Source organism: Furipterus horrens, unplaced genomic scaffold (genome assembly GCF_987537825.1).
Source record: "Furipterus horrens unplaced genomic scaffold, mFurHor1.1.pri manual_scaffold_5, whole genome shotgun sequence".
Classification (NCBI taxonomy): Eukaryota; Metazoa; Chordata; class Mammalia; order Chiroptera; family Furipteridae; genus Furipterus; species Furipterus horrens.
Genome location: NW_028327175.1, coordinates 129445472 through 129472733, shown reverse-complemented (window position 1 = coordinate 129472733; position 27262 = coordinate 129445472). Strand labels below are relative to the sequence as shown.

The 27262-nt window shown below is 38.8% G+C and overlaps 1 protein-coding gene across 1 annotated transcript in view; it reads left to right on the top strand.

The window, feature by feature from the left end:
• Window positions 1-27262, top strand: part of REXO5 (RNA exonuclease 5) — a 42741-nt gene that overhangs the window by 11784 nt on the left and 3695 nt on the right. Inside the window, 21 exon segments of the mRNA XM_090279394.1 lie at window positions 1910-2045; window positions 7200-7343; window positions 10877-10932; window positions 10935-10967; window positions 11866-11981; window positions 15700-15842; window positions 15989-16082; window positions 17067-17169; window positions 19325-19384; window positions 19387-19430; window positions 20360-20480; window positions 21750-21778; window positions 21780-21852; window positions 22754-22837; window positions 22839-22889; window positions 24191-24286; window positions 24749-24793; window positions 24795-24963; window positions 25168-25259; window positions 25261-25357; window positions 26332-26450. Coding sequence (XP_090135520.1) covers window positions 1910-2045; window positions 7200-7343; window positions 10877-10932; window positions 10935-10967; window positions 11866-11981; window positions 15700-15842; window positions 15989-16082; window positions 17067-17169; window positions 19325-19384; window positions 19387-19430; window positions 20360-20480; window positions 21750-21778; window positions 21780-21852; window positions 22754-22837; window positions 22839-22889; window positions 24191-24286; window positions 24749-24793; window positions 24795-24963; window positions 25168-25259; window positions 25261-25357; window positions 26332-26447 — 1902 coding nt within the window. The 3' untranslated portion in view covers window positions 26448-26450.

The following is a 27262-nucleotide window of genomic DNA, read 5'->3' as shown; positions in this document are numbered from 1 at the left end:
TTGCTGGGGGAGGGGGGTGCTGGGTGGAGGGTAGCAAGGGGGAGAAAATTGGAACTGTTGTAACAATATAATCAATAATAAAAAAAATAAAAAAAATAAAAAATAAAAAAGAACGTAATACCCACCATAAGTGAGGGAATACTGTACATTAAATTGAAAAACCATTAATTCATATCAGTATCTCTACTTCCAATCCATTTCACAGGGTTCATTCTAGTTTTCTCCTTTTTTATATTTATGATTCCCTGCTCTAACAGTGAGAAGCTAACTCCCATTATCTTCAAATTTGATAAGTCCCCCATTGCTGCAACTACACCACACCCTCCTCAGTGACCAGCTTGGGCTCTGTCACTCTGCACCTTATACCAGGTTACCCTCCTGTGTGAATGCCCTTATCACTACTGTGACAGGCTACTGCCCTCATACCTCTCACATGGACACCCTCACCCTGTTTAGGTTCTGAATCCTGTGATGCCACTGTTGTCGCCCAGCATTGATTCCCTCCTTATCCTCAACAGTTCTGACTTTTGATGCCAGGCCTCACTGCTCTTCACTTCCCACTGAATGGATACCCTCCTCATACTGCTCAGGCTTTGACACCCCACATTGGGTTCCCACGTATCTGTACTGGGTGCCCACTCCTAATCCTGGGCCACCTCCCCTATAGGATGTCCTTTTCACTCTTCTTAGGCTCTGACATCCCTTGCTCGATAACCATCTAAAACCCTACCTCACTCAGTTTCACCTTATTCAGGCTCACACATTTTTAGTTGATAAATATAAATTGGTACCTTCAGGAGTTAGCAATATTTGTCAGAATGTCAAGTATATTAATACATGCTTATTTTGACCAGGAATTTATCCTAAGAGACAGATGTACAAGTATACTCATAATACTGCTTATAATTTTTTAAAAAGTGTTATCAGTAGGGATTTTTTTCAGATAAATGAAAAGTTTTTAGGTAAATTTAGATAATAGACTATTGTTAAAATGTCATAGGGGAACAAAGCAATAATAATAATATCTGGTGTTTATTAAGTCCTATGATACGTCAGGCACTAGCCTCAGTACTTACACTATCTTATTACCACTATACCTCCTGCCTCTCATTAAAATGAAAACGGTAACTCTCTCTTGAGTTGTACTAGTATAGGGCAGGTGACTTACTTTCAATGTTTGTCTTATCTGTTTTACCTTGCTGTACTATCTGACTTTTAAAAATAAGCACAATATACTTTAATGACCAGATATAAGTGCAAAACTATTTTAAGGAGGGGCGGAGCTTCAGCGAACTCCCTGTTGCCTCAGGATAAAGTCTTAACTCCTTAGCTTAGACCATATTGAGCTTCTGTGAGCTGGCTCCCACTTCTCTCTTCTCTCATATCTCTTCTGCTCTGCAACATGCAGTCTTAGCTCTGGCCAAACCAAACTATATGTTTAGACAGTGTTTCTTCCTACCTGTCAGAATATTTTCAAGGCTCAAGCCCAGTATTTTCATCTCAGCAAAGCTGTACCCCAAACACTATCCCTCAAGGCAGTCAGCTTCTTGACTCCTTTACCTGTATAATAGCATTTACCCACATTGTACTGGAATTAACCTGTTTCTGCATTTTTCCTCCTAGTAGAGTGGACTTCTTGAGAGCATGAATCATGTTTTTTTCATCCTACTACCCCTAACATGTAACCAAGTATCTGTAATTAAGCTTTGGTATCAGTGTTTACTAAGTATTCCATTAATAATATAATATCACAGGTTGTGGTTTTAGACCTTCCTTTTCAATTAATTAGAACCCTCCTTATGTTTGAATATATGCTAAAATCAGAAACTAGAATATTTTAATAATTTGCCTTGCTTTGTTACAGTTTTTGATAATTATAACTTGATATGCCCTGACTTAATCTTCACAGAAAGCACACTTATCTACCATTTTATTTGCTGAAAACTGCGAAGTAACTCATGATCGGCTATGTGAATTGCTGAAGTATGCAGTTCTGGGCAAATCCAGTGTTCCCAAATCTAGGTATGAGATGGGCTTAAATGGAGGTGATAGACCTGAGGTTTCCAGTCAGTGTCTTGAGGGCCATATCTGCCTTAATTGACATTATTTGTTTGCCATACATAATATCCTAAAACAATTTTTGTGATAGTTGCCAACAGTTACATTTGGGAATTCCTTTATAAAAATCCATACTTTTTACTTCTTCAAAAACTCAAAAGATCTGCAACTGTCCCTGAATTCCCACATGGCAACAATTTGTCAAAGCTGAAGAGTGGCCTCCCCTTTAGATGGGGCACGTATACATAAGTGTCCCACCTCACCAGCTTCCCTTGTTTACAGGATCTGGCTGGCTGCTATAGGTATATTTTGGTTTGTACTCAATTGAAATAACATGATTATAAGCAAGTGCTGGCAAGAATGTGAAGAAAACGGAACCCTCATGCACTACTTATGGGATTGCAAATTGGTGCAGCAACTGTGGAAAACACTATGGTGGTTCCTAAAAAAAATGAAAATATTGGTAGAACTCCCATATAATCCAGCAATCTCACTTCTGGGTATTTATCTAAAGGAAATGAAAACACTAATTTAAAAAGATATCTGCACCCCAGCATTATTTACAGTAGCCAAGATATGTAAGCAACCTAAGTATCCATCAGTGGATCAATGATTTTTAAAAATTATGGTGCTTATGTATACAATAGAATTTTATGTAACCAAAAAAAGGAAGGAAATTTTGCCATTTACAACAACATGGATGGATCTTGAGGGCACATTATGCTATGGGAAATAAATCAGACAGAGAAAGACATATACCATACGATTTCACTTATATGTGGAATCTAAAGAAAAAAATAAAGAAACAAAACAGACTCATAGATACAGAGAACAAACTGTTGGTTGCCAGAGGGTAGGGAGGTTTGGAGGGCCAAGAGAGTAAAAGGAATAAGAAGTACAAATGGGTAGTTACAAAATAGTCAAGGGGATGTAAAGTACACCATAGGAAATACAGTAAATAATATTGTAATAACTATGTATGGTGCCAGGTAGGTACTAGAATTACTTGGGGGAATCACTTCATAAATTAAATAAATGTCTAACCACTATGCTTACACCTGAAACTAATATAAAATAATATTGAATGTCAACTGTAATTGAAAAATAAAAGAAAAAAATGAAATAACATCATATGTTAAGAATCCCAGTCTTTTTTCCTCCTTTTACAAATAAAGGGTAAAGAGAATTTTACCCTTCTGATATCCTTAATGCCATTATTAAATGTCTAATGACATTTTCTTTTTCATGTGTATCAATAGAGAAATTTTCAAATGCACACAACTGTCTGGGGGGGAGGGGAATTGGCTACCTTAAAACCTATCTTCTGCGTTAACAGATATTGTTGTAGTCTGTCGGTTTATCTAAAACCAGCCTTCTTGGAGCCAGTCATGATTACCTGCTTAGGAAGAACCTCCAAACAGGTTGGAATCTTGATGGGATTTGTAAAGTGAGATTGGTTCCTATTTAAAACATTTGAATTTAAGATTTGAAAGAAATTTTAACAGAATTTTGGATTTGAACCCTAGCTTCCTTCCCTTCACCATTGGTTTTGTGTGGATTTTCCTTCGTTTCACTTAGCATAGCCTTCACTTCTTCCCTTATGCATCTGCTGTACTTAACCATGTCTGTCAAGTCTGTGAGCATCTTTATCACCAATGTTTTGAACTCTGCATTTGTTAGGTTGGCTATTTCCTTGTTGCTTAGTTCTCCCACTGGAACCTTTATCTGTTCCCTCTTTTAGGCCATACTTCTCTGTCTCCTCAACTTCACAGGCTCCTGTGTTTGCTGCTATGTCTTAGGTAAAGCTGTTGCACCTGTTACATTGTAAGGGGTGGAGCCTTAGGTATTCATCACTATGGAGCTACCTGTTTCACTACACTGTGGTGCTGTATGTGGGGGAGGGGTCTGAAAGGGGACAATGTCACTTGCTCAGCACTCGCCCCTTTTCCAGGCACTTCTCCCACTTCTTGTATGAGACTGGCTTCTCTCTAGCTGTTGCGCTGGCTGTGGCTCCCAGAGTGGGTGGGTCTGCAGATGTTCTATGACTATTGGGGCCCTCTAAGCAAACAGATTCTGCTGAGAGACTGGCAGTTTCTTCTGCTGCCCCAACCCCCACTGGTTTTCACAGCAGAAACAATGGGGCTTTATTTCCCTGGCACTGGAACTGAGAGCTTCGAGGTGTGGTCTGGTGCTCAGAACACTCCTCAGGTGTCCCTCCCAATTTTTACAACGTGTGACTGTGCTTTCTGCCAGCCAGCCACAGCCACTGCTGCTGCCACTACCTCCACCTCCACCTCACATCCTCTCTGCCGCAGCTCCACCTCTCCTACTTGTCTGGATGAGTATTTCTTCTTTATATCTCTGTTTGTTGGACTTCCATGCAGCTCAATGTTCTGGAACTTCTGGTTGTCTCTAGTTTTTAGGTAATTGTGTTCCTTCCTAATTGTGGAGGGAGATGTAGTATGTCTACTTATGCCTCTATCTTGGCCCAAACCATGAGGTATCTTATGTGCCTCTGCTGATGAACTGCTCTCTCCCTTTCATAGCATTTTCTCTATTTTCTGTTCTCTTCTAACTGGTCGGTTTCTGTATCTCCTGGTTCAATTAAATAAGTCCCTTTAACATTTCATATAATAATGGAATCAAGCAATCTGATCAGCTTAGCTGGTTACCATTGTTGCTTTTGAAAATGTCTTGACAAGGAATAGCAAGTTATTGGTCATTTTATAGATGGGTCCCTCCTAAGCTAGGCTGGTGCTTTATAAATGTCTATGAATGGAGTAGATTTAGCTAGAATGGGTAGTTTGGACTGACAGGCACTGTAATGCACAAGTCTAATATATTAGTTATCTGAATTCTGCCTTCAGGACCCAGCCAATCTTTTATTCTCTTGAATCTTCTCTGACCACCCCACCCAATGTACTGTATTCTCTTCCTTTTCCTTTTATAGCCCTTGTTATTATAGACTGTAGGAATTTATTTTTTCTTTGTATTCCTAAAACTATATTAGAGTGAAAGCTCCTTAAATGTTGAGAGTTGAGTATTAACACATTTTTTGATTTTCACCATCTTTTTAAGTGTATTTTATTTTTGAGCATATTTTATTGAGTATGCTATTACAGTTGTCCCAGTTTTTTCCCCCTGTGCCCCCCTCCACCAGTACCCCTTTTCCTCCAGCAATCCTTCACCCCTTAATTCATGTCCATGGGTCCTGCATATAAGTTCTTTGGCTTCTCCATTTTCTGTATTATTCTTAACCTCTCCCTATTTTGTTCCTACCAATTATGCTTCTTAATCCCTTCACCATTTCCCCATTTTCCCCCTTTCCCCTCCCAGCTGATAACCCTCCAAATGATCTCCATATCTGATTCTAATTCTGTTCTGGTTGTTTGCTTAGTCTGTTTTTTTAGAGTCAGTTGTTGATAGTTGTGAATTTGTTCCCTTTTTAATGCTCATCGCTTTGATCTTCTTTTTCTTAAATAAGTTCCTTGAACATTTTATATAAAAATGGCTTGGTTGTCATGAACTCTTTTAGCTTTACCTTGTCTGGGAAGCACTTTAGCTGCCCTTCCAGTCTAAATGATAGCTTTGCTGCATACAATAATCTTGGTTGTAGGTCCTTGCTTTTCATCACTTTGAGTATTTCTTGCCAGTCCATTCTTGCCTGCAAAGTTTCTTTTGAGAAATCAGCTAGTAGTCTTAAGGGAACTCCTTTGTTGATAACTCTCTTCTTTTCTCTTGCTGCTTTTAAGATTCTTTATCTTTAACCTTTAATGTTTTAATTATGATGTGTCTTGGTGTGGTCCTCTTTGGGTCCAACTTTTTTGGGACTCTCTGTTCTTCCTGGACTTGTAAGTCTGTTTCCTTCACCAAATTAAGGAAGTTTTCTTTCATTATTTTTTCAAGTAAGTTTTCAATTTCTTGCTCTTTTCTCCTTCTGGCATCCCTATGATTCAGATGTTGGCACATTTGGAGATGTCTCAGAGGTTCCTAAGCCTATCCTCATGTTTCTCCTTTTTGTTCTGGTTGAATGTTTATCTCTTCCTTATATTCCAAATCTTTGGTTTGAGTCCTGCTTCCTTCCTTTCTCTGTTGGTTTCCCGTGTATTATTCCTTATTTCACTTAGTGTAACCTTCATTTCTTCCTTTATTATTATTATTATTTTTTGCTGTACTCTATGAGTTCTTTGAGCATCCTGATCACCAGTGTTTTGAACTCTGCATCTGATAGGCTTGCTATCTACATTTTGCTTAGTTCTTTTTCTGGTCCATATTCTTTGATTTGGGCCATATTTTTTTTGTCTCCACAATTTTGTAGCCTCCCTGTGTTTGTTTCTGTGTTTTAGGTAGAGCTGCTTGTACTCCCTGTTTTAGTAGTGTGAACTATGTAGAAAAGGCACCTGTAAATTGTATAGGGCAGAGCCTTAGGTAATTGCCAGGGTGGGGGGCAACCTCCTTCACTGCTTTGTGGCTCTGTGGTGAAGGCTTGGAGAGGGAACAATGCCACTGCCTGGCTTCTGGTAGTTTGCCTGGTGCTCATCCTGTTTCCAGTCACTTCACTCCCTTCCTGTATGTGACTGGCGCCCTTCCAGCTGCTGCCTCAGTGGTGAATTTGAGAGTGGTGGGTTTGCATATGTTCTAAGACCATGCTGGACCTTTAAACGGTGAAAATCTGGCAGTTTTTCCCATCATCCAACCCCACCACTGGTTTTTATAGCCAAAGGTAACAGGGGTCCATCTTCCTGGTGCTGGAACCCTTGACTGTGTGTTCTGGCCTGGGGCTGGGAATGGTCACTCCTAAGGTATCCCTCCCACCTATTTTGCCACCGCTGCCACCTTCCACACCACACTGCCTCTGTCTATCTCCATGACTTCACCCCTCCTACTCATCTGGATGAATGTATCTTCTTTAAATCCTTGGTTGTTGGACTTCAGCTCAATTTTCTGACAGTTCTGGGTGTTACTATGATAGTTTTGAGATCTGGGTGTAATTCTTTCTATGGTTGCACAAGGAAGTGAAATGTGTCTACCTATGCCTCCATCTTGACCAACAGTCCCTTCACAATATTAAGAGCCATCTCCTCTAAGGTCTCTTAAACATAAATTGAATGAAATACATTCAGTTGTCTTTCTTGTTTCAGGGTCTTTACCTTGTGCCAGTTTAAAGGCTACCATCCACCTGCAGAATGACCCCATCATTCAGAAGTATGGCTCCAAGAAGATGGGCTTGACACAGTGCATGCTCACTAAGGAGGAGATGGAAGCGTTTCACTTTACATTGCAAGGTGGGTTTGCATTTAATCTGAGGGTGGTAACAATGTAAGCATGTCTAGCTGTTTATTCAAGAATATTAGTGTTGAAAGATCCAAGTGACTTACTTCATCTTCTATTAATGGGGAATTACTTTAAGTGCAGTGTTTCTTTAAGTGTATGATGGTACAAGGTTGGTAAAGTGATGACTTGAAGTAGTACACAAATGTGACCTTAAATAGCATTGAAATATTTAATGAGAAAGTTATTCCTTTTTTGGTTTTCTTTCATTTCTTCTTAATATATTAAAAAGTCAGTATGTCTTTAACACTTAACTGTGAGAGACAGGCAGGTGTGGTTTGAAAGACTGAAGACTGCTATGTGGAGCCTGCCTAAAAACAGGAACTTGGGTCTTACCCAGCAGGTTTCTTATCTTTCATGCTTGCTCTGAATCCCACCCTCCGGAGGATTTTAAAGATAGAATAGAAATACAAAGTGGCTTTTAAGGAAAAGGGAACCTGCTCTGTTTTTCAGTAAAATGTGAAGAATAGAATGATTAAGAAAGAGGAAATGTTTTTGGCCTTGTGTAAAATACCTGGACATTTCAACCCTTTATTGATCTGCATTTCCCTTTCACTCCCTACCATTTGGGGAAGGGCTGCATGTTTTCCTTATGCATTTCCACATGTGGAAAGTAGATAAAAACTCTGGCTAATAAAGAAACAGGGGCAATTTTCCTCAGAGAAACCCCCCTCCCTTCCTTCCTCAGATGGTGAGTGTCCTGAGTAGTTTCTTCATCCATTCCAGCGGACCCAGAGTCTCTTACACTTAACCCTTCTGCCACCCCACCCCACCTCCATTTTCTTAAATGAATTGAGGAGGCCTGGGCTCAGCCTTGGTCAGTTACATAGTAAGAATTTAATAAAAACAATTTGCTTTCATCCATATTCATCCAGACGAGTAGGAGGGGCGAAGTCACGGAGACAGGCGGAGACAGTGTTGTGTGGAAGGTGGCAGCGGTGGTGGAATAGGTGGAAGGGATACCTAAGGAGCGACAAGTCCCAAAAGAGGGTAGTAAGTATAATGTCTCCCAGATTCTTTATTCCCTTTTAATCACAGCAGTGATAATAAATTCCTTTTTTCCTGTTAAAAAACAGCTGTATTAAAATATAATTAATCTACCATATAATTCACTCAAAATATATAGTTCAAAAAAATAATAAAATATACAGTTCAATAGTTTTTAGTATGTTTTTACAGAGTTTTACAGCCATCACTACAATCAATTTTAGGACACTTATCACCAGCAAAGAAACCCCATCCTATTGTTATTCCCATAATGCCCTTAGCTCTAGTCAACAACTAACCTACTTTCTGCCTATATAAGTTTTCCTGCCTGCTGTGGACATTTCATATAAATGGAATCATTGTCTTTTGTGACTGACTTCTTTCCTTTAGCATAAAGTTTTTAAGCTTCATCCATGTTGTAGCACTTATCAGCACTTCATTTATTTTCATTCTAATTATATTCTGTGTATGAGTATACCACATTTTATTCATCAGTTGATAGACATTTAGGTGGTTACCATTTTTTGGCTTTTATGAGTAATACTGCTGTGAACATTCAGATATGTTAGAAACAAGGACATAGTGACTCCCAAACCAGTAAAAAGTCATTAGTAACAAAGGGCAAATGTAATTAGAGGATCTCTGAGAAGGGAGTTGACAGCACTGGCATATCTACAAACCACAGAAGGGGCATTTAGATAAACGTGTTAGATTGTAACTCTGGAGTAACCAGTAATGGAGAAATGGGGAAGAAGGAGAGGGGAGGGGGAGCTAATTGGGTTAGGGCGGGGAAGCTAATCGCTCTCACTTTAGGGCAAGGAAGAAAATCACTTTAGGGTGGCAATTTTAGGGTGGAGAAGATAATCACTTTAGGGTGGCAATTTCAGGGTGGGGAAGTGAAGACTATAAAACCAGTTTCCTTTGTCTACTTGGTGCGCACATTCTCCTGGCTGTGAGGGTGTGCCCGGCTCTGCAGACTCGTGAATAAACGCCTCGCTTTACTGCTCAAATCCTGTGTCCCAGTTTTTATTGTGAGCGTTTCTCACAGATACAAGTTTTTGTTTGGACATATTTTAATTTTTCTTGGGTATATATACTTGGGAGAAAAGTTGCTGAGTCTTTGGGTAACTCCATGTTTAACCTTTTGAGGAACTACCAGATTGTTTTCCAAAGCAGCTGCACCATTTTACATTCCCTTCAGCAATGTGTGAGGGTTCCAATTTCTGTATATCCTTACCAATATTCGTTATTCTCTGTCTTTTTGATTATACCCATCACAGTGGGTATGAAGTGGTATCTCATTATGACTTTAATTTGCATTTCTCTGATGGCACCTTTTCCTATGCTTATTGGCACCTTGTATATCTTTTCAGATCTTGTGCCCATTTTTTTAATTGAGCTGTCTTTTAGGATTGATTTCTTTATATATATTCTGAAAACACATTTTCTTCTAAAATAAATTTATTTAAGTAAAAAAAGCTATTTGTAAAATGGTTTATTTATCATAGGATTGTCTGAGGATTAAATGAGTTAATGTACAAAAGTGTTTAGCATGGTGCCTCGCACATAGTGCTCTCAAAATGTTAGTTATTTTTTGTTATTATTGCCACTGAGGAGGGCAGCAAGTACAGTGTTTCCCAGATTTAGGGATGCCTTTCTTTTCTGATCTAGATTATATTTTGATTATTTTAATTATAATCAGTTGGAAATTTCAGGGTACTGTCCAAAGATTTTCAAATTCCTCTTTGGTTTCTAGTCTAACAAGATATAGGTATATGACTTTTACTCTTTCAGCCTCTGTCTGAAGGTAGGAATCTTCAATTATCCCAATACTTTGGGGCCTCTGAGCTAAATATGCCTAGTTATTGATTGCAGTACACAGAAAGAGAGTACCCTAGGCCTATAGCTTAATTTATATAGGGAGTTTTCAGGCTATGATTCCAGAAAATGGAGGCACACTTCTAGACAGAGATCTCAGAGAAATCTCCAGGGTAGAGTTGGATGCAGGGTTGCAGTGGTGAATATTGCATAAAACTTTTGCTTACAGTGAAATCCTTTTTTAGATCTCTACTATGGTAGAATCTCATCCTTATTTTTCCTTGATTTGTTTAGGGCAAAAAATATGCCACATGTAGTCTTTTACATACTTTATTCATCCTCCCTTAGTGCCCACTGGGAAAGGTCTAATGAATTTGGATTTAGCCACAATTTAGTTATAATCTCTTTTCTAATAGGAACAATTATTACTTGGTAATTGTCTGGAAGTCCAGGCCCTACTCTTTCCAGTAACAGCAGCATACATTATTCTCTGAGAATCTAAAAGTAACTGGATGGAGAAAAACTTGAGGACAGACTGTCTGTTATTTAATCTTTATATTTGAAGTGTCTCACTTAAAGCAGGTGCCCAGCAAATGTGTTATTTCAGTTTTTCCAGGATGAATCTAATGATGTTTACCATCTTTGGTTCTAAAGGGAAATATTTTATTCCCTTTTCTCCTAGATTTTCCTGAGTGTGAAAACTTTGTACCTACCCAATGTAATGGTTCTGTAACAGACAAAAGTCTTCTCTCTTTGAACTTGACTGTGAAATGGTAAGTACTACTTTTTCAACTGTAGTATTGCAAACTAGGATCTAGTAGATGATGTCTTGAGTCTAATGTACCAGTGAACCAGTGCATTCAGTCCCAGTATTCATTTTAAATAACTGAAAGGAGACCCTTTTACTCACATTTTAGAAAACTTAGGTCTGTGCTCCAGGATGAAACAGAAATACCAAATAAGTTTTCTCTAGTTGCTATGTTTAATGAAGTCTTTGTTCATTATTCCTATGTTTTAAATAAGTATTTTGTTGTTGCCTTAAAGACTTTGCCTCAATTACTATCAGTGAGGCTTAATTTTGCACATTTAAGATCAGAAGTAGTCTTTTCATGCTTAAGCTTTTTATGTTTTACTTTGTCTAATTAGTCTCCTTTCAAAGACAGTGCATCCCCTCTCACTTAGTGCTTAAGCGACATTTTCTCAATTCTTAACAGGGAGTCTCATATCATGACTTATATCCTGGCCTTGCCCATTAGTTGGCTATGTTATCTCAGACAAATTCTCTAACTGGCGCTCAGCCTCAGCTACCTTAGAAGGTAGTGTATATGAAATGGCTTAGTACTGCATTAGATGATAATAGAGTGTGCTAATAAGAATAACTTATTAGTGGAACTTAGCAGAATGCTGGGATGTGGTATACATTCAATAAATGATATGATTGATGTTACTAGTTCCATTCATCTTCCGTAAGTACATCCCTCCCAGAGTATAATGTTCAACACCCTGCCTAACATTAATTTCATTCATTCTGGATCTTCAGATCAGCAAAAGGCTATGCCATTATCACAGGGACCCCAGTAGATGAGGGTAGATGGCAGTTAAAATAGTCTGAATAACAGGCTGAGTCACAGTTCCACAGTGCAGCAGCTTGACTATGTCCTAGTCTTTCAGTGCCTCATATCTAAGGGGAGAGAACTAACATGCATCTCACTTGTTGCTGAGGGAGGTGGCTGTGTTATGGATGAACTCATTAAACCTGACAAAAAGATTTTGGACTACCTTACCAGGTATTTTTCACCTTGACTTTAGCCCTCCCTAGAGCTGTCAGACTAGAGTGGAATGAGACTTCACAGGAGTGGCCTGTAGCTTCTGTTTAGTTAGGTATGATCTACTTATATATTGTCAAAGAAAAGGCTGGGCCACCACAACTGTAAATTTTAATACTGAAATTGCACAGTGCCAGTGTTTAATGCTGTTATCCTTTTTGCTCTAATCTTCCTGTGACCTTCTGCCAGCGTAATATTGTAATCATTATCTAGCAACTGTCAAACAGCTGCTTTGCTTTCTGATAAGACCTCATCTGAAAAATCTGTCAATCATCATTGGGCAGTCAACTGATCTTAGGGGTTAGAGTACCCTGAGCTCAAAAATTAAACAAAACCTTGAGTTTTTTCATGACAAATTTGAAGCTCAAAAATTTGCCTATTTTTCTAGAGATTAGCATGTGATTTCAGATGTACACACTACAGTGATTAGGCATAGAAAAGCCAGTGAAACGTTACTGTTTCTGCCCATTGAAGTTGCAGCTATAGATTCATGCTTACTTAGGCACCGAGAGGCCATAATAATGATAAAGACTGTCCTAGGCCCTGGCCCAGTAGTTCATTTGGTTGGAACGTTGTCCTCATGCCCCAGGGCTGCAGGTTCAATCCCTGGCCAGGACACATACAAGAATCAACAAATGAATACATAAATAAGTGGAACAACAAATCAATGTTTTTCTTTCTCTCTTTCTCCCTTTCTCTCTCTTTAAAAATCAATCAGCCCTAACCAATGTGGCTTGCTTGGTTGGGTGTCATCCCACGAAGTGAAAGATCAGTGATTCAATTCCCAGTCAGGGCACAGGCCTGGTTTGCGGGCATGGTCCCCAGTTGGGGCACGTATGAGAGTCAACCAATTGATGTTTTTCTCATACATCAATGTTTCTCTCCTTCTCTTTCTCCCTTCATTCCCCTGTCTCTAAAAGTAAATAAAATATTTTTAAAAATTAAAAATTACCAATTAAAAAATAGACTGTCCTATTAGTAGACATGATAATTAGACAGTATTCTTAGGGAATAGTCAAAGATGTATGTGTAAGTGTGTTTGTCACAGCATTGCAAAATTAGGGAATATGAGTATTCCCTGAAAAATAGGGGACTGGTTAAAATATGTTAATATCCATACAATGGAGAGAACTCTGTAACCTTTTAAAAGAATGTGCTGAAATAGATTTATTGATATGAAAACATGTTCATGATATATGGCAAATGATAAAATCGTGTTACAAAGTAGCATATGTGTTAATTAATTAATTAATTTTTGATTCTTGTATGTATCCTGACCGGGGATTGAACCCACAATCCTGTCTTATTTCTTATTGGGACAACACTCTAACCAACTGAGCTACCTAGCCAGGGTATTTATTTATTTACTTATTTTAATGATTTTTTTTTTTAAGAGAGAGAAAAAAACAGAAACATTGATTTGTTGTTCCACTTATTCATGCATTCATCGGTTGATTCTTGTATGTGCACTGGTGACTGGGATTAAATTCTCAACCTTGACACTTTGGGTAAATGCTTTCACCAGCTGAACTACCTGGCCAGGGCCATAAAGTAGCAGATGCATTACAATTACATTTTCATAATAAGGAAATATATCAATGAATATAATAAAAAATTGGAACGGATATTTACTAAAACATAGAAAGTGATAATCTCCAGGTGGTGGGATTATATGTAATTTTTAACTTCCTCTTTGTATTTCCAACCGTTCTACACTGAGCATATATTAATTTTTTTTAAAATATTTTTTTGAAATGACTTCTCAGGCAGGAAAACTTGTTAATATCCTGGCCTGTCCATTTTTCTTTTTCTTTCTTTTTTTCTTTCTTTATTATTTTTTGGTTTTTCAATTACAGTTGTCCCATTGTTTTCCCCATTGCTCCCCACCACCCAGCCCACCCCTTCTCCCACAATCATTCCCTCCCTGTTGTCCATGAGTCATTTATACATGTTCCTTGACTAAATAAAATAAACCCTTCCCTTACTTATCCTCCTTCTCTCCCCGCACCCCCCAATAACTGTTATTCTGTTCCTTGTTCTACTTAGTTCATTTGTTTATGTTGTTCTTTACTCTCCTGTATTAGGTGATATCATATGGTATTTTTCTTTCTTTGCCTGGCTTATTTCACTAAGCATAATTCTATCTAGTTCCATCCATGTTGTTGCAAATGGCAGGAGTTCCTTCTTTCTCTCTGCTGCATAGTATTCCATTGTTTAAACGTACCACAGTTTTTTGATCCACTCATCTACAGATGGGCACTTAGGCTGTTTCCAGCACTTAGCTATTGTAAACAGTGCCGCTATGAACATAGGGGTGCATAAGTTCTTTTGAATTAGAGTTTTAGGATTTTTTGGATATAATCCTAGCAGTGGAATCACTGGTTCAAAAGGCAGTTCCATTTTTAGTTTTTTGAGGTAATTCCATACTGTTTTCCACAGTGGCTGCACCAGTCTGCATTCCCACCAACAGTGCAGTAGGGTTCCCATTTCTCCACATCCTCGCCAGCACTTGGTGTTGATTTGTTGATGATGGCGATTCTGACAGGTGTAAAGTGGTATCTTATTGTGGTTTTTATTTGCATCTCTCTGATGGCTAGTGATGTTGAGCATTTTTTTATGTGTCTACGGACCTTCTGTATGTCCTCTTTGGAGAAGTGTTTGTTCAGTTCCTTTGCCCATTTTTTAATTGGGTTGTCTGTTTTCTTGATGTTGAGTCGTATAAGCTCTTTATATTTTGGAGATCAGTCCCTTGTCTGAGGTATCATTGGCAAATATGTTTCCCATATGGTTGGTTTCCTTTTCATCTTGCTGATGTTTTCTTTTGATGAGCAGAAACTCTTTAGTTTGATGTAGTCCCATTTGTTTATTTTTTCCTTTATCTCCCTTGCCTTAGGAGATGTATCCGTGAAGATATTGTTACATGGGATATCTGAAATTTTCCTGCCTATGTTTTCCTCTAGGACTTCTATGGTGTCACGGCTTACATTTAAGTCTTTGATCCATCTCGAGTTTATTCTCATGTGTGGTGTAAGTTGGTGGTCTAGTTTCATTTTTTTGCATGTCCCAGTCCAGTTCTCCCAGCACCATTTGTTGAGGAGGCTCTTCTCACTCCATTTTATGTTCCTTCCCCCTTTATCAAATATAAGTTGACTATATAGTCCTGGGTTTATTTCTGGATTCTCTATTCCGTTCCATTGATCTATATGTCTGTCCTTTTCCCAGTACCAGACTGTTTTGATCACAGTGGCTTTGTAGTATAGTTTGACGTCTGGTATTGTGATTTCTCCTACTGTGTTCTTCTTCCTCAGGATTGCTTTGGCTATTCGGGGTCTTTTTTGGTTCCATATGAATTTTTGAAATATTTGTTCTAGGTCTGTTAAGTATGTCATTGTTATTTTAATAGGGATTGCATTGAATCTGTAAATTGCTTTGGGTAGTATGGCCATTTTGATGATGTTGATTCTTCCCATCCAAGAACATGGTATTTGCTTCCATTTATTTGTATCTTCCTTAATTTCTTTCTTCAATGTTACATAATTTTCAGAGTACAGGTCTTTTAGCTCTTTGTTTAAGTTTATTCCTAGGTACTTTATTTTTCTTGTTGCTATAGTAAATGGTATTTTCTTTTTTGTTTCTGTCTCTGATATTTTATTGTCCATTTTTCTTTTTTTATTGAAAGTTTCTCAGGAATCAGAAAGAAGATAATGAACCCAGTAACAACCAAACTGAAAGATGTTCAGAGACAGTTAAAAGCACCGCTTCTTCCTGGTGCTGTGTTAGTGGGCCGCTCCTTAGACTTGGATCTCAAAGCTCTGAAAGTGAGTCCCACTGATATAGGACTTAGTATTTCCAGTATATATGCCTGTTCCATTTATCTCAAATATGAAGCCTTGGGCTCTTCTTTCCTCAGCCCACTTATTTTTTCCTTTAGCATAGGATACTACTCTTCTGTTCTCTTTCCTCCTCAGTTGACACATCCATATGCTTTGATACATCATTGCTTTATGTCAGAGAGCAGGGCAGAAGATTTAATCTGAAGTTCTTAGTCAAAGCTATTTTGGGGTAGGTTTATTTGCACACTATAATATTGTCCTGACAAAATTGCACATAAGTTAGCATATAGTGTCTTATTTAATCCATATTGAAAAATTTGGGTTATAAGTTCTCCCTCTTAGTTTCTAAACATTATTCTTTCTATTTCTTATGTATCTTGGGATCCTAACTCTGGAAAGAAGTATAATGCAAAAATGAAAAAAGCGTGGGAATACAAGAAGAGGTTTACATGCACAGCTGTGGGTTGATGGGTATATCTGGACACTAAGGGACATAAAAATTAACTAAAATTTCAAAATATGACATTCCAATATTTAGTATATCCAGTTACTTACAAACATGTTCATTATAGTATGGTAATAGCCCCCCAAACTGCAACTATTCTACAGGACTGGTTGAATAAATTATGGTTATCTGTGTTACTGAGTACTTTGTTATTGTTGAAAAGAATGTGAAGGATCTGTATTTGCTTTTAGGGAAATCTCTCTGAGATACTACTGAGAATAAAATGGAAATCAGAACAAGATCTATAGATGTACCCAAACAGTGATACGATGTAGATTAGATTTACATCTATATTTATCTATTGACATAGACATATGTATTTTTAAGGTTTTTAGAAAATAACCAAGAAAGAAGTTAAGTACATATAGACACTTGTATACAAATAGAAAATTTCTAGACTGTAACTTTGAACATTGGTTACATCTAAGAAATGAGACAAAAGGAGCAGAGAGTGGGTAAAAGATTTTTTATTGGGTAGCCATTTGTCCAGAAGATATGCTGTGGACAAAGTCATTCCTGATCATTCTACATCCTCAGTACCTCTCTCAGGTCCTGGCACTTTGGAATAAAGAAATCTTGATTGCTGCGATACAAATCTGATTATCAGAATGCTGAAATTTTACATGTAACCAGAATATCTGAGGTGGTTGAAAGAACCTATTATTAGAAAACACTCCCAGATATGTCAATTTTATGATGATTTTCCAGGGAGGATATATGGTGTCCAGGTAGACTTGGTCATGATGCCACAGAAGATGCTAGAACAACCCTTGAACGGGCTCAATATTTTCTTAAGTATGGCCCCCAAAAGGCTAGTATCTTTAACCTGTGTGTTTGCTTTTCTTAAAATTATGGGACTAGAACAGACAGTCACAGACCACCATCTCCTGTTGTTACCTTTCTTTACAAAAATGGGAGTGTAATTCAAGCTGAGCACGTATGTGGAATGAAGACCTGTATCACTAGCATGATAGTGGTGAAGTATGTAGTCTTTGAGGTCTGTTTTTAAATATAGACTCTGCTATGCCCACCTGTATGATCTAGGTCAGTCTCTCTGAACAACTTTGGTTTCTAGATCTATAAAATGGGAACACACTTCTCTGGGACACTGGTGAGCGTAAATGAAATACTATGTAGTGCCTTGAATACTATATTAAACACCATAATTTGTGTGGTCATTGTAGCTGATGCTAGTAATTGTAATAAATATAAAAATCTGTGTAGATTTTTGCTCTCTCGAGGTGGGTGGGGGGAGCATGCTTTTGTTTTGGCAGCAGTGCAGTGGGTGTAGATTAGAGTAGCACATGGGAGACATTTGAAGAGGACATAGTTTCTGGTCAATCTTATAATTCATTCTAACCTATTAGATTGTCCCATTGCGTGGTAGTTTCTGTTATGATTCCATGATGAAATAAATTGTAGTCCATGTAGGATAATAAACAACCAAAGGAATGTTTTGTGTCATGGTGGTAGGAAGACATTCTAAAATATCTACTGGGCATGTAAATAACAATAGCCACCATTCACTAAGATCTTAATGAGTATACTCCTCTAAAACGCTTTATATATCTGATCTTATCCTTACTGCAACTTGATGAGTTAACTATTATCACCTCAGTTTTATATATGAGGATTCCAGGGTTTTGAAAGGTTAGATAATTTATCTATGGTGCCACAACTCGTCAGGCGGAGCCAGGATGCAAACCCCGTCTTTGCTCTACATTAGGGATTAGCATACTTTCTAAAGGTCCAATAGTAAATATTTTAGGCTTTATATATAGGCCATACTGTCTCTATCACAGCTAGTCCACTAATGTCAATGAATGGGCACAGCTATGTTCCAATAAAACTTTATTTACCAAAAAGCAGGCATTGGGCTGAACTTGACGCAATGACTGGAATACGCCAGCCCCTGCTCTACACCACATCCGAGATTCTAAACTTTATGGTCTTAGGACTTATTTACCCTCAGATAGTTTTTGTTGTGTGGATCACATCTATCACTATTTACCATTTAGAAACTAAATATGAGGAAAATCATCTTAATATTTATTAAATTGTTTAAAATATCAAGAAGTAATGTTAACACAAAAAATATTCTGAAACAAAGTATTTAAAAAAAATATTAGTGTGAGAAGTATCGTTGTTTCACACATTCTGCAAATCTCTTCAGTGTGTACCCTAATAGGAAATAAGTGACTGTTGTGTTGTGTAGTTGCAGAAGGGAGGACTTCAAGGACTTCTGAAAGGGTCTCTGGAACCCCCAGGAATTCTCAAACCACACTTTGAGAACCACTGTGTTCTAGTATGCTGCCGCTCGATTCCAGTGAAAATTGTATCTCACTAGGGTAAAAGCTAAAGAAATCTGAATTAATCTGACTTTAGTTAATAATAACATATAAATAGTAGTTCATTGTCAAATGCAGTATATTAATCTATTAGTTATAGTTGAAAATGGGAAGCCTGAACTATCTTTGTCATTTTCTGATCATCTAATGCAATTCTAAATAAAATATTTGTATCTTATTCTGTACATTACAACTCCCAAGTCACCCCCCACTGTATGAAAGAAGAATAAACTAGAATAGACTTCCTGGGTTTTTTGTTGTTGCTGCTGCTGCAAAAGTCATTCTTTTATCATTTCCAAACATTGCTTGTTTGCAGAGGAGTAAATTTTAAGTGACTGGAATGAAAGATGAGCCAAAATTGCCATCCCTTTTCACTCAGCTCTACTTGGCCAGTTCCCATTTTCATGTGACATCATCAACAGCCAGTAACAGACTGCCATTCTGTCTAAGCCATCAGAAACCACCTGGTAACTAGCCTGGGACTGTGGCAAAGGTAAAGCCACTGTATACAGAAGCAGGGAACACTACTTGAGTGGATTTTACTTGGATTTTTTTTTTTTTTAACCTCAGATGCTCTGCAAAAAATTAGATGATTTTTACCACTTTATTTTCTTCAAGATTGCAGAACTAAATCTAGAGGCACTAGTAAGTCATCAGGAGCTGCATGCAGCAGACCAGGAGCTCTAAGCAGTATAGCAGGAGCAGTTCAGCAGCCAAGTACAAGGTACTGTTTTCCAGTTTCAAACAAGAGAAAAGACAAATGGAGTACATGGAAGTTTTCTTTTCTCTTTGAGTCTGTTGAGAAATGTTTACCAATAGTGTAACATTATTTCATCACAAAAACTATGCAGGGGAAAATAACTACCTTCTGGTCTTAAAATGACTTCCTTTGTAACAAAGCAAGTCGTTGAAATATATTGAACTAAGTAGCTTTAGGAGAGATGGTGGACTAGTAGGTGCTTGGATTAGAAGACAGAGAAGTCCGTGAAAGTCATTTATAGCCTTGATGTATATTGTCCAGCTGGGGGTGAAAATAAAACATGAGCTCAGAAGAGGTTTGTCTCTTCACCACGATACATAAATCAGATCCTTAGAATCTGGCCTGAGCTTTGATAGAGAGCTTTGAGTATATTTCTTGTTCATCCTTTTTTTTTAAGATTTTATTTATTTTTTAGAGAGAGGTGAAGGAAGGGAGAAAGGGAGAGGACATCAATGTGGGAGAGATACATTGATCGGTTGCCTCTTGCATACCCCCAATAGGGAAACCTGGCCCTCAACCCAGACATGTGCCCTGACTGGGAATCAAACCAGCAACTTTTTGGTTCATTGTCTGCTGCTCAATCCACTGAGCCACACCATCCAGAGCATTGTTCCTCCTTCTCCTTACACATAGAGCAACATTGTCCAATATGATTTCTGCCATGGTGGGAATGTGCTATACCTGTGCTGTTCAGTAAGTTCTACACATTGTGTCTAGTCCGTGTGGCTAATGCAAGTAAGGAACTGACTTGTTATTTCATTTTAATTAATTTTAATTTAAATACCTACATGTTGCTAGTAGCTACTTCAATATTATATTAGATAGTGCCAGTCTATAGAGAAATAACTCTGGAGTTTGGGAAAACTGTTCTTATCTTGACCTCTTCTTAACAGTGTTCTAGAGTGCTTAGAGTCAATGGGTCAGAAGCTCCTTTTCTTGACCTGGGGGCAAGATACTAGTGAACTTTCTTCTGCCAGAAGCTATCAAACTATCAAGTGCCTTTGGAATAAAAAGGTGAGTGACCTGCTCTCTCTTTGAAAGTTGCATCCAGAGCAGAGGGGGATATATAGCCCATTTGTAATTCATGCAGTGTCAAACTCTTTTTCATCAGCAACCCTGGCAACTATTAGCAAGTCTCGTTTTTGTCTCACATATTGTATGGAGCACTTTCTGTCCCATTTACCCCATAGGAGCAGAAATGTCAGCTGCCAGTGTCTGTTTCTAGAGCCTAGCAGGCCTGTGGCTTTGGCCTTGTACACCATTTTGAATTTTTGTTCTGGTTATGGTTCTTTGAGATGTTTATTTTGGTTTTTAACCTGACTTCATCCTTTCTGTTTTCCCTTTTTCTATTTTATCTGTCATTGTTTTATGTGTAAAGGAGAAGGGATGCATCAAATCATGAACTTACTTTCTCTGGGTTGTACTGCACTAGGTAAGGTCGGGGCGGGGCATGAATGGACATGCAAAACACCACAAATTTTCTTATTCCTTTGGGTGGAATCCCTTCTTGGTTTGATGTTGGTCTGGATGCTGTAGCTTCTCTCCTGGTCTCTATAGAGTTCTGACAAAGGTATAATGAATGGTCTGTGTATTAATGGGAAAGCGAGGACCTGAAGCTTCCTTGTGTACCGTCTTGCTGATCTCACACTCTTTTCTTTTTCCTTTCTTTTCTTTTTAAGTGTTGTTTCTTTTGAGAATGATGTGGTGCTGGGAAGAATTAAGAGTTTATAATGCTGTTTGGAGGAGTTGGCATTAATCTTATTTATCTTTCTGCAGGATCCTTCATTTTCCTGCTTATTTCCTTTTTTCCCTTCACTGCAGTATCTCTAAGGGGCTATTACCTCCAAGCCTCTTCCCTGTGTCAAGTCCTGACCTGTGTTCATTACTTGTAATTTTTCTTCCTTGGGGATGATTTTGTTTGTGCTTCATCTAAGTCTTCCTTGCCCTTGTTTTATTTTTTCCAGAGTCTCTTAAGCCTTTTCTCTTTGCTCCTTTTACTCACAGGCTTGCAACAGCGTGGGATGGTGGGAGCTCTGTTGGAATTGAACTTATTTCTTTCCTTAGTAATGCTAAAGGTAAGGGTATTCTCTTTATTGATTATATGGTTTTTCTAGGAGGCTATGTGGTGTCTCCATTTTCTTCCAGACCTTGAAGTCAGCCTTTATATTGCTTTGTAATATGGGTAAAAAGATAAGCATTGTTTCTTATTATTGTGGCTCACCTCCAGGAGTCACAGAAGAGTACTAGGTCGCTGCCTCACCCAGGCTGTGCTGTTCTCTGCAGGTTCTTGAGCAGGCCAGAGTGGAAATCCCTATTTCCCTTCAGCATTGTCCAGTTTTCTTTTGAACCCTTTTTACCCACCCTCACTGAGGAGATGAACAAAAGGGTATGTTGAACAAAAGGGTTCTTCTAGGTGATTTACTTAATGACTTATAATCTCCCTGCTTTAAGGAAAGTAATACATACTTTATGAAATTTGCTGTATATTTCTCCAGATATTTTGTATATGTATTTTAACATTTTAGATTATACACTTTTATAAAAATGGGATTCAGACCATGTATATAGTTTTGCAACTTGATATTTTTCATTTAACAATGTCAGTACAGTAGTCCCTCTCTATATCGTGGTTCACTTACCGCTGCCTCACTGTATCGTAGGATTTTAAAAAAATATTATATTTAGTTATTTATCACAGATTTTTTGCTATATCGTGGGATTTTGCAGTACTGTATACATATGTTGTTAAAGTTACATAGGTTTAAGAGTATAGAATATGTTTAAGAACATAAGTAGTATTTATAAGTGTGGAAAAGGTTAATAAGGGAGTGGAAAAGGTTAAGAAGGGACTGGGAATGGTTTATAACTGTGTGGGAAGGGTTTATAAAGCCTTAAAATATATATAAATACTAAAATAAATGTAAGGTTCCTACTTTGCAGATTTTCATCTATCGCAGGAGGGTCTAGAATGTAATACCCGCAATAAGTGAGGGAGTACTGTATATAATCTTTTTTCCCTTTTTCAATGGCTTTATAGTATTCTGTTGTGTGGTAGACCTCTTTATTTTCATCCTTTGTGCTATATAAATGCTTGCTATTCCAAATAATCCTATAGTGATTGTAATCCTATAATGCTTGTATATAGATCCTTGCAAATTTGCCAGGTATTTGTGTTGAGAAATTCCTTGAAGTGGAATTACCCCATGTTTTGACTTATGGCTTATTTAGATTTGACTGAATTCTCATTTCACATCTACCTCCTCGCTGTATTTTGTTGTTTCTTGTAGATGAGGATCAAGTGGACAGAGAGATCAATTGTCTATGCTGGGCCATTTAGCAAAAATTGCAACCTTGGTGCTCTGAAGAGACTGTTTTAAGAGCTTTGACCTGGTCTGATCAATGACTCTTGTTCCTGAAATCCATCAAGAAAACTGAGATCCTGACCTTCTAGGTTAGTGCTGGAAATTCAGATGCCAGCTGGAGTCATTCAGGTAACAAACATTAGTGATGTGATCCTATTGTCACCAACTGGAGTGTGAGCCATTCTCTGTTTGAGGGCAGCAGTTCAGTTGCAAGAATATGGGATCGAGTAGTGACAGAGCTTCTGATTTTTTTATTTGTTTGTTTCAAGAATTGAGAAATCTGCCAATTTTCATAGGTTGGCTCCAATTATCTTAAATATCACGTGAGCCAGACAAAAAAATATGGCTGCTGGTTGAATGTAGCATATAGACCTCCTGCTTGTGACCTCAGCTTTAAATGATAAAATGAGCTTTCAAAACGAGCAGTAATTTCTATATCTTGGAAAATCTCTGTAGGGCTTAATTACAAAGTCGGCTCATAGCTGGATTAAGATATGGGAAGAACATTATGGCAGGGCTTTTGTTGTTGCTATTGTTAGTTCTCCAGTCTCTTGGAGTCAGTTTTGTTCACTGGTCTGTTATTTACATTAAAACCCCCTATAAAACCCTTTTACTTTTTTAAAAAAAATATGCTTGTGTATGGTTTTAAAAATTCATACTATTTCAAAGGACTTAACAAGGAAGCCTCCATCTTCGTGGTCATAGAAGGAAGTCAGTAAAGGCTGAAGGATGGGAAGGGTATGTCTAATGACTAACTTCTTCCTATGTCCTTTTTAAAAAAATATACATAAATTTGCCTTTTTAACCGTTTTTTTAAGTATACAGTTTAATGCTACCAAATACATTTTCTTCAGAACTTCTTCATCATCCCAAACTGAAACTCTGTACCTGTTGAATAACTCCTGGCTCCTCTCTCCCCCAGGCCTGGTAACTACGTACTATTCTACTTTCTGTCTCTATGAATTTGACATCATGTAAGTGGATTCATACAATATTTATCCTTTTATGTCTGGTTTATTTCACTTAGCATGTATTTTTTTCAAGGTTCATGCACGTTAAAGCAAGTGTCAGAATTTCATTCTTTTTCAAGCCTAAGTATTATTCCATTGTATGAATACGCCACATTTTGTTTATCCTTTTTCATCTTCAAAGAATTGTTTCTACCTTTTGCCTATTCTGAATAATGCTATGAACATGAATATACAAATATCTCTGAGACCCTGATTTCAATCACTGTCTAGCCCAGCACAGCAAGGACATCCCTTCTGGTGGCTTTGGCTGCTGTAGCTTAACCCCATTTCCCAGCCCCTTCTCTGGCAATGTGAGCCTGGAAAGCAAAGGAAGGAAATCTTCCTTTTCCTGCAGCCACATTTCTGTATACAATACGAAGTCCTGGAGGCTGCCCAGCTGGCCATCAAGTCCTTGGACGGCACTCTGGTAGAAGATAATTGCATCAAGGTAGGGTGGCCAGAGAAGGCAAAAAGCAGCACCGCCGTTCATCCCAGGTCCGCCACAGCCTGTGTTTACCGTTAACTCAGGCACGAGAGCTTTTGTTTTGTCAAAATCAGCCTGGACCACATGGGGTCTTCCTTGTACTTGTTATCACTACTTAGAGCCCAGATGATTTATTGTGGGTGGTTTTTTGTGGTTGCCCTTTCCTTTAGCCTTCAGGGGATCAGGTGGTGGTATTTTGAAGTTTCTTATGCAAGTGAACAGAATTCCACGGGGTAGAAGGTAGGGAACTGATTTCCATTGCCACTACCTATTAAGTCTCTATCATAGTCCTGTTAGGCAGTTATCAGCTTCCTTATACAGATGAGGAAACTGCAGAATTAATTTACTTGCTAGTACATAATAAGCATAGGGATTTAAGTGGTGACTTTCCACCACTAATGCCATCTTTTCCTTGGTTATGTGCAGAGGTCTGTGACAGAGCTTACCCTTGATTGTGACACCGTTGTGAATGAATGAGCTAGAATGAGATTCTAAGAACCGAGGTACCATATACCTCTCTGGAATGAGCGAAACCTTAAAAGAACACCTGTTGCAGCAGTCCAAACTCTTTTTTGGCCTGGAAGTTGTGATCTTGCCTAAAGATCTTAAAAGTGGAAAGCAGGAAAAATACTGTTTCCTGAGTAAGCATATGCCATTGAATGTAGCCTTGGGGAATATTGGGGATGGTGATACCATGAAGTCAGAGAAAGAAAATGTTCCCTGGGCTAGACCAGGTCAACAGCTCCTCACTCTGCCCATTTTCCTTGACCTTGGTTGGGTTCTAACTTGGTGGGCAGGTTGGTTTTTTGGCCCCTATTAACCAAAGGGGGTATTTTTGCTTTCAGAATTTGGAACTTTTGGCAGTACACAGAGGGCCCTAAACATTCTCACAGGCAAGGACTGGAAGCTGAAAGGCAGGCATGCCCTAACCCCCCTGCCACCTTCACACATGGCTCTGGGGCTTACTACCTAAATCAAGGCCCCCAGGACTTTGAGTCATACCTCCTCCCTCAGAGCAACAGGCCTTGCAGGTGAGTGAGAGAGTATATCCTGGGGTCAGGGAAAGGTAGCTGGTTGACTTGGTTTACTGGCTGTGGGCATTGGCTTTTTGATGTTCTTGGAAATTAGGAGTTAGGCTGGAGGAACACTTCAGCCTTCAGTCTTGTTTCTCCCCAGGCACTAGTCTTATTTCATTCTCCAGCTTCTTCCAGCCCTGGGTACATCATATTTTTCTCCATGATCTCACATATGCTTGCTCTCTCCATACATGCTAAAATCATTTTGTTTGTTTTTTTGTCCTCCAGGTGGCTCTCCCAGGGCCTCTGAGGAACTGATATATGAGGCTAGAAAGCTGGACAAGGATTTAGTGATCTAGGGTTTACCAGAATATGGTACATACACAAGATGATTTTTGGTGGTCATAGATGGGCTTTTTTCACTTTTACAGTTATGAACTTGTTCATCAGCATCCATTGAAATATACAATGAACATGTGATTTCATGGACAGTATTATTTAGTCAATGTTAAGGAAGAAAGTAACTGTTAAGAAAAACCATTAGAGGGAGACAACAAGCAGAAGGGTCTAAGTGGAAGGTGAATAGATGAATGGCTGTAGTTTGGGAACCCTTTTCTTTGTCTAACTTCCTACACTTAGCAGATGAGAAATAGAGGCCAAAGCTGGTGAGTGTCTACCCCAGGTTACAGAGGTACTTAATGGCAGAGGCTAGACTAGAGCTCTCATCAGTACTATAGTTCCCATAGTTCAGGGCCCTGGAAGACCCATCTGAAGGGAAGAACAGCAGCTGTCCTCATAAGCTGACTTGGTGGCCTGGGGATGGTAGGGTGAATAGGGAGCCCTGCAGTGTGGGTGCCAGCTTTAGCCTGAGGATTTACACACAGCCTCTCATGGGATCCCACAGCCCTACAGCCTGAGAAAGAGTGTTGCAGCCCCTCCAAAAGTGAGTAGAGGGTACTCTGGCTGAGTGCCAACACGTGGCTTTGATTCTAGACTCAAAGGTGGACCACCCAAAGATAGCAGTCTGGCACTGAGGCCAGAAGATAGAGAAGCTCTACCATAGCCTGAGCTCTGGCACCTTCTGCCTCATCCTGCTTGCCAGGAATTGAGAGGTAAGGACTGAAGAGCTTTTCCTTCATGATTCTGGACCCTGGACTTCAACTGTTCTTAGAGAAATGCCTTTTGTTGATGTCCAGAGGCATGTAAATGAGGACTTACATGAATCATCTCTTAGTTCTCAGTTCTCAGAGACAGGTATTGTATTCCCATTTTACAGGTAAATGCTCTTCACTTGTCCGTCAAGGAGATGACTCATCCCAATTTAAAGGCAGAAGTATTAGGTCCTACAGCCTCCCTGGGACAAGAGGTAGCTGCCTAACTCCATTTGTGTAGAACTGGTCAACAAGTTCTAGGGCAATGCCCAGGCTTAGATGTGACTAGGCCGACCATTCCCACATGAGAGGAATGTGTTCCTTCGTTCCCCAATTCCTCCCCCCCCCCCCCCCCGTGCCACCTTTTAGTTTCTGATAGGCATGTTTTGCTGATTTTAAACTTGAGGAAAAGTGGAGCAGGACTCAGGGTCCAGTCCCAGCTCTATCCCTATCCAGTCTCTGACAAGTGGCCATTTTCCCACTTTGGGTCTCAGTTTCCCTTTGGTAAAATAAGGGATTTGAAGCAGTGATTTGCAATGCTTTTAACTATAAATCCCTTTCTTTAAGAAAGTTGTGTTAAATCCTAAAGCACTGGAACAAGTGAGTGAGAAGAGGGATGAATGAGTCTGTATGTTGGGGAGGGAAGAGAGGGCTCTTTGGAGCATAGTTTGAAAATCACTGGATCATTTTATTTCTAAAAAGTCCCTTAAAATTCTGACATTCTAGAATTCCCAGTTGCAAGGTCCCAGATGACAGAACGTAAATGCCCCAAG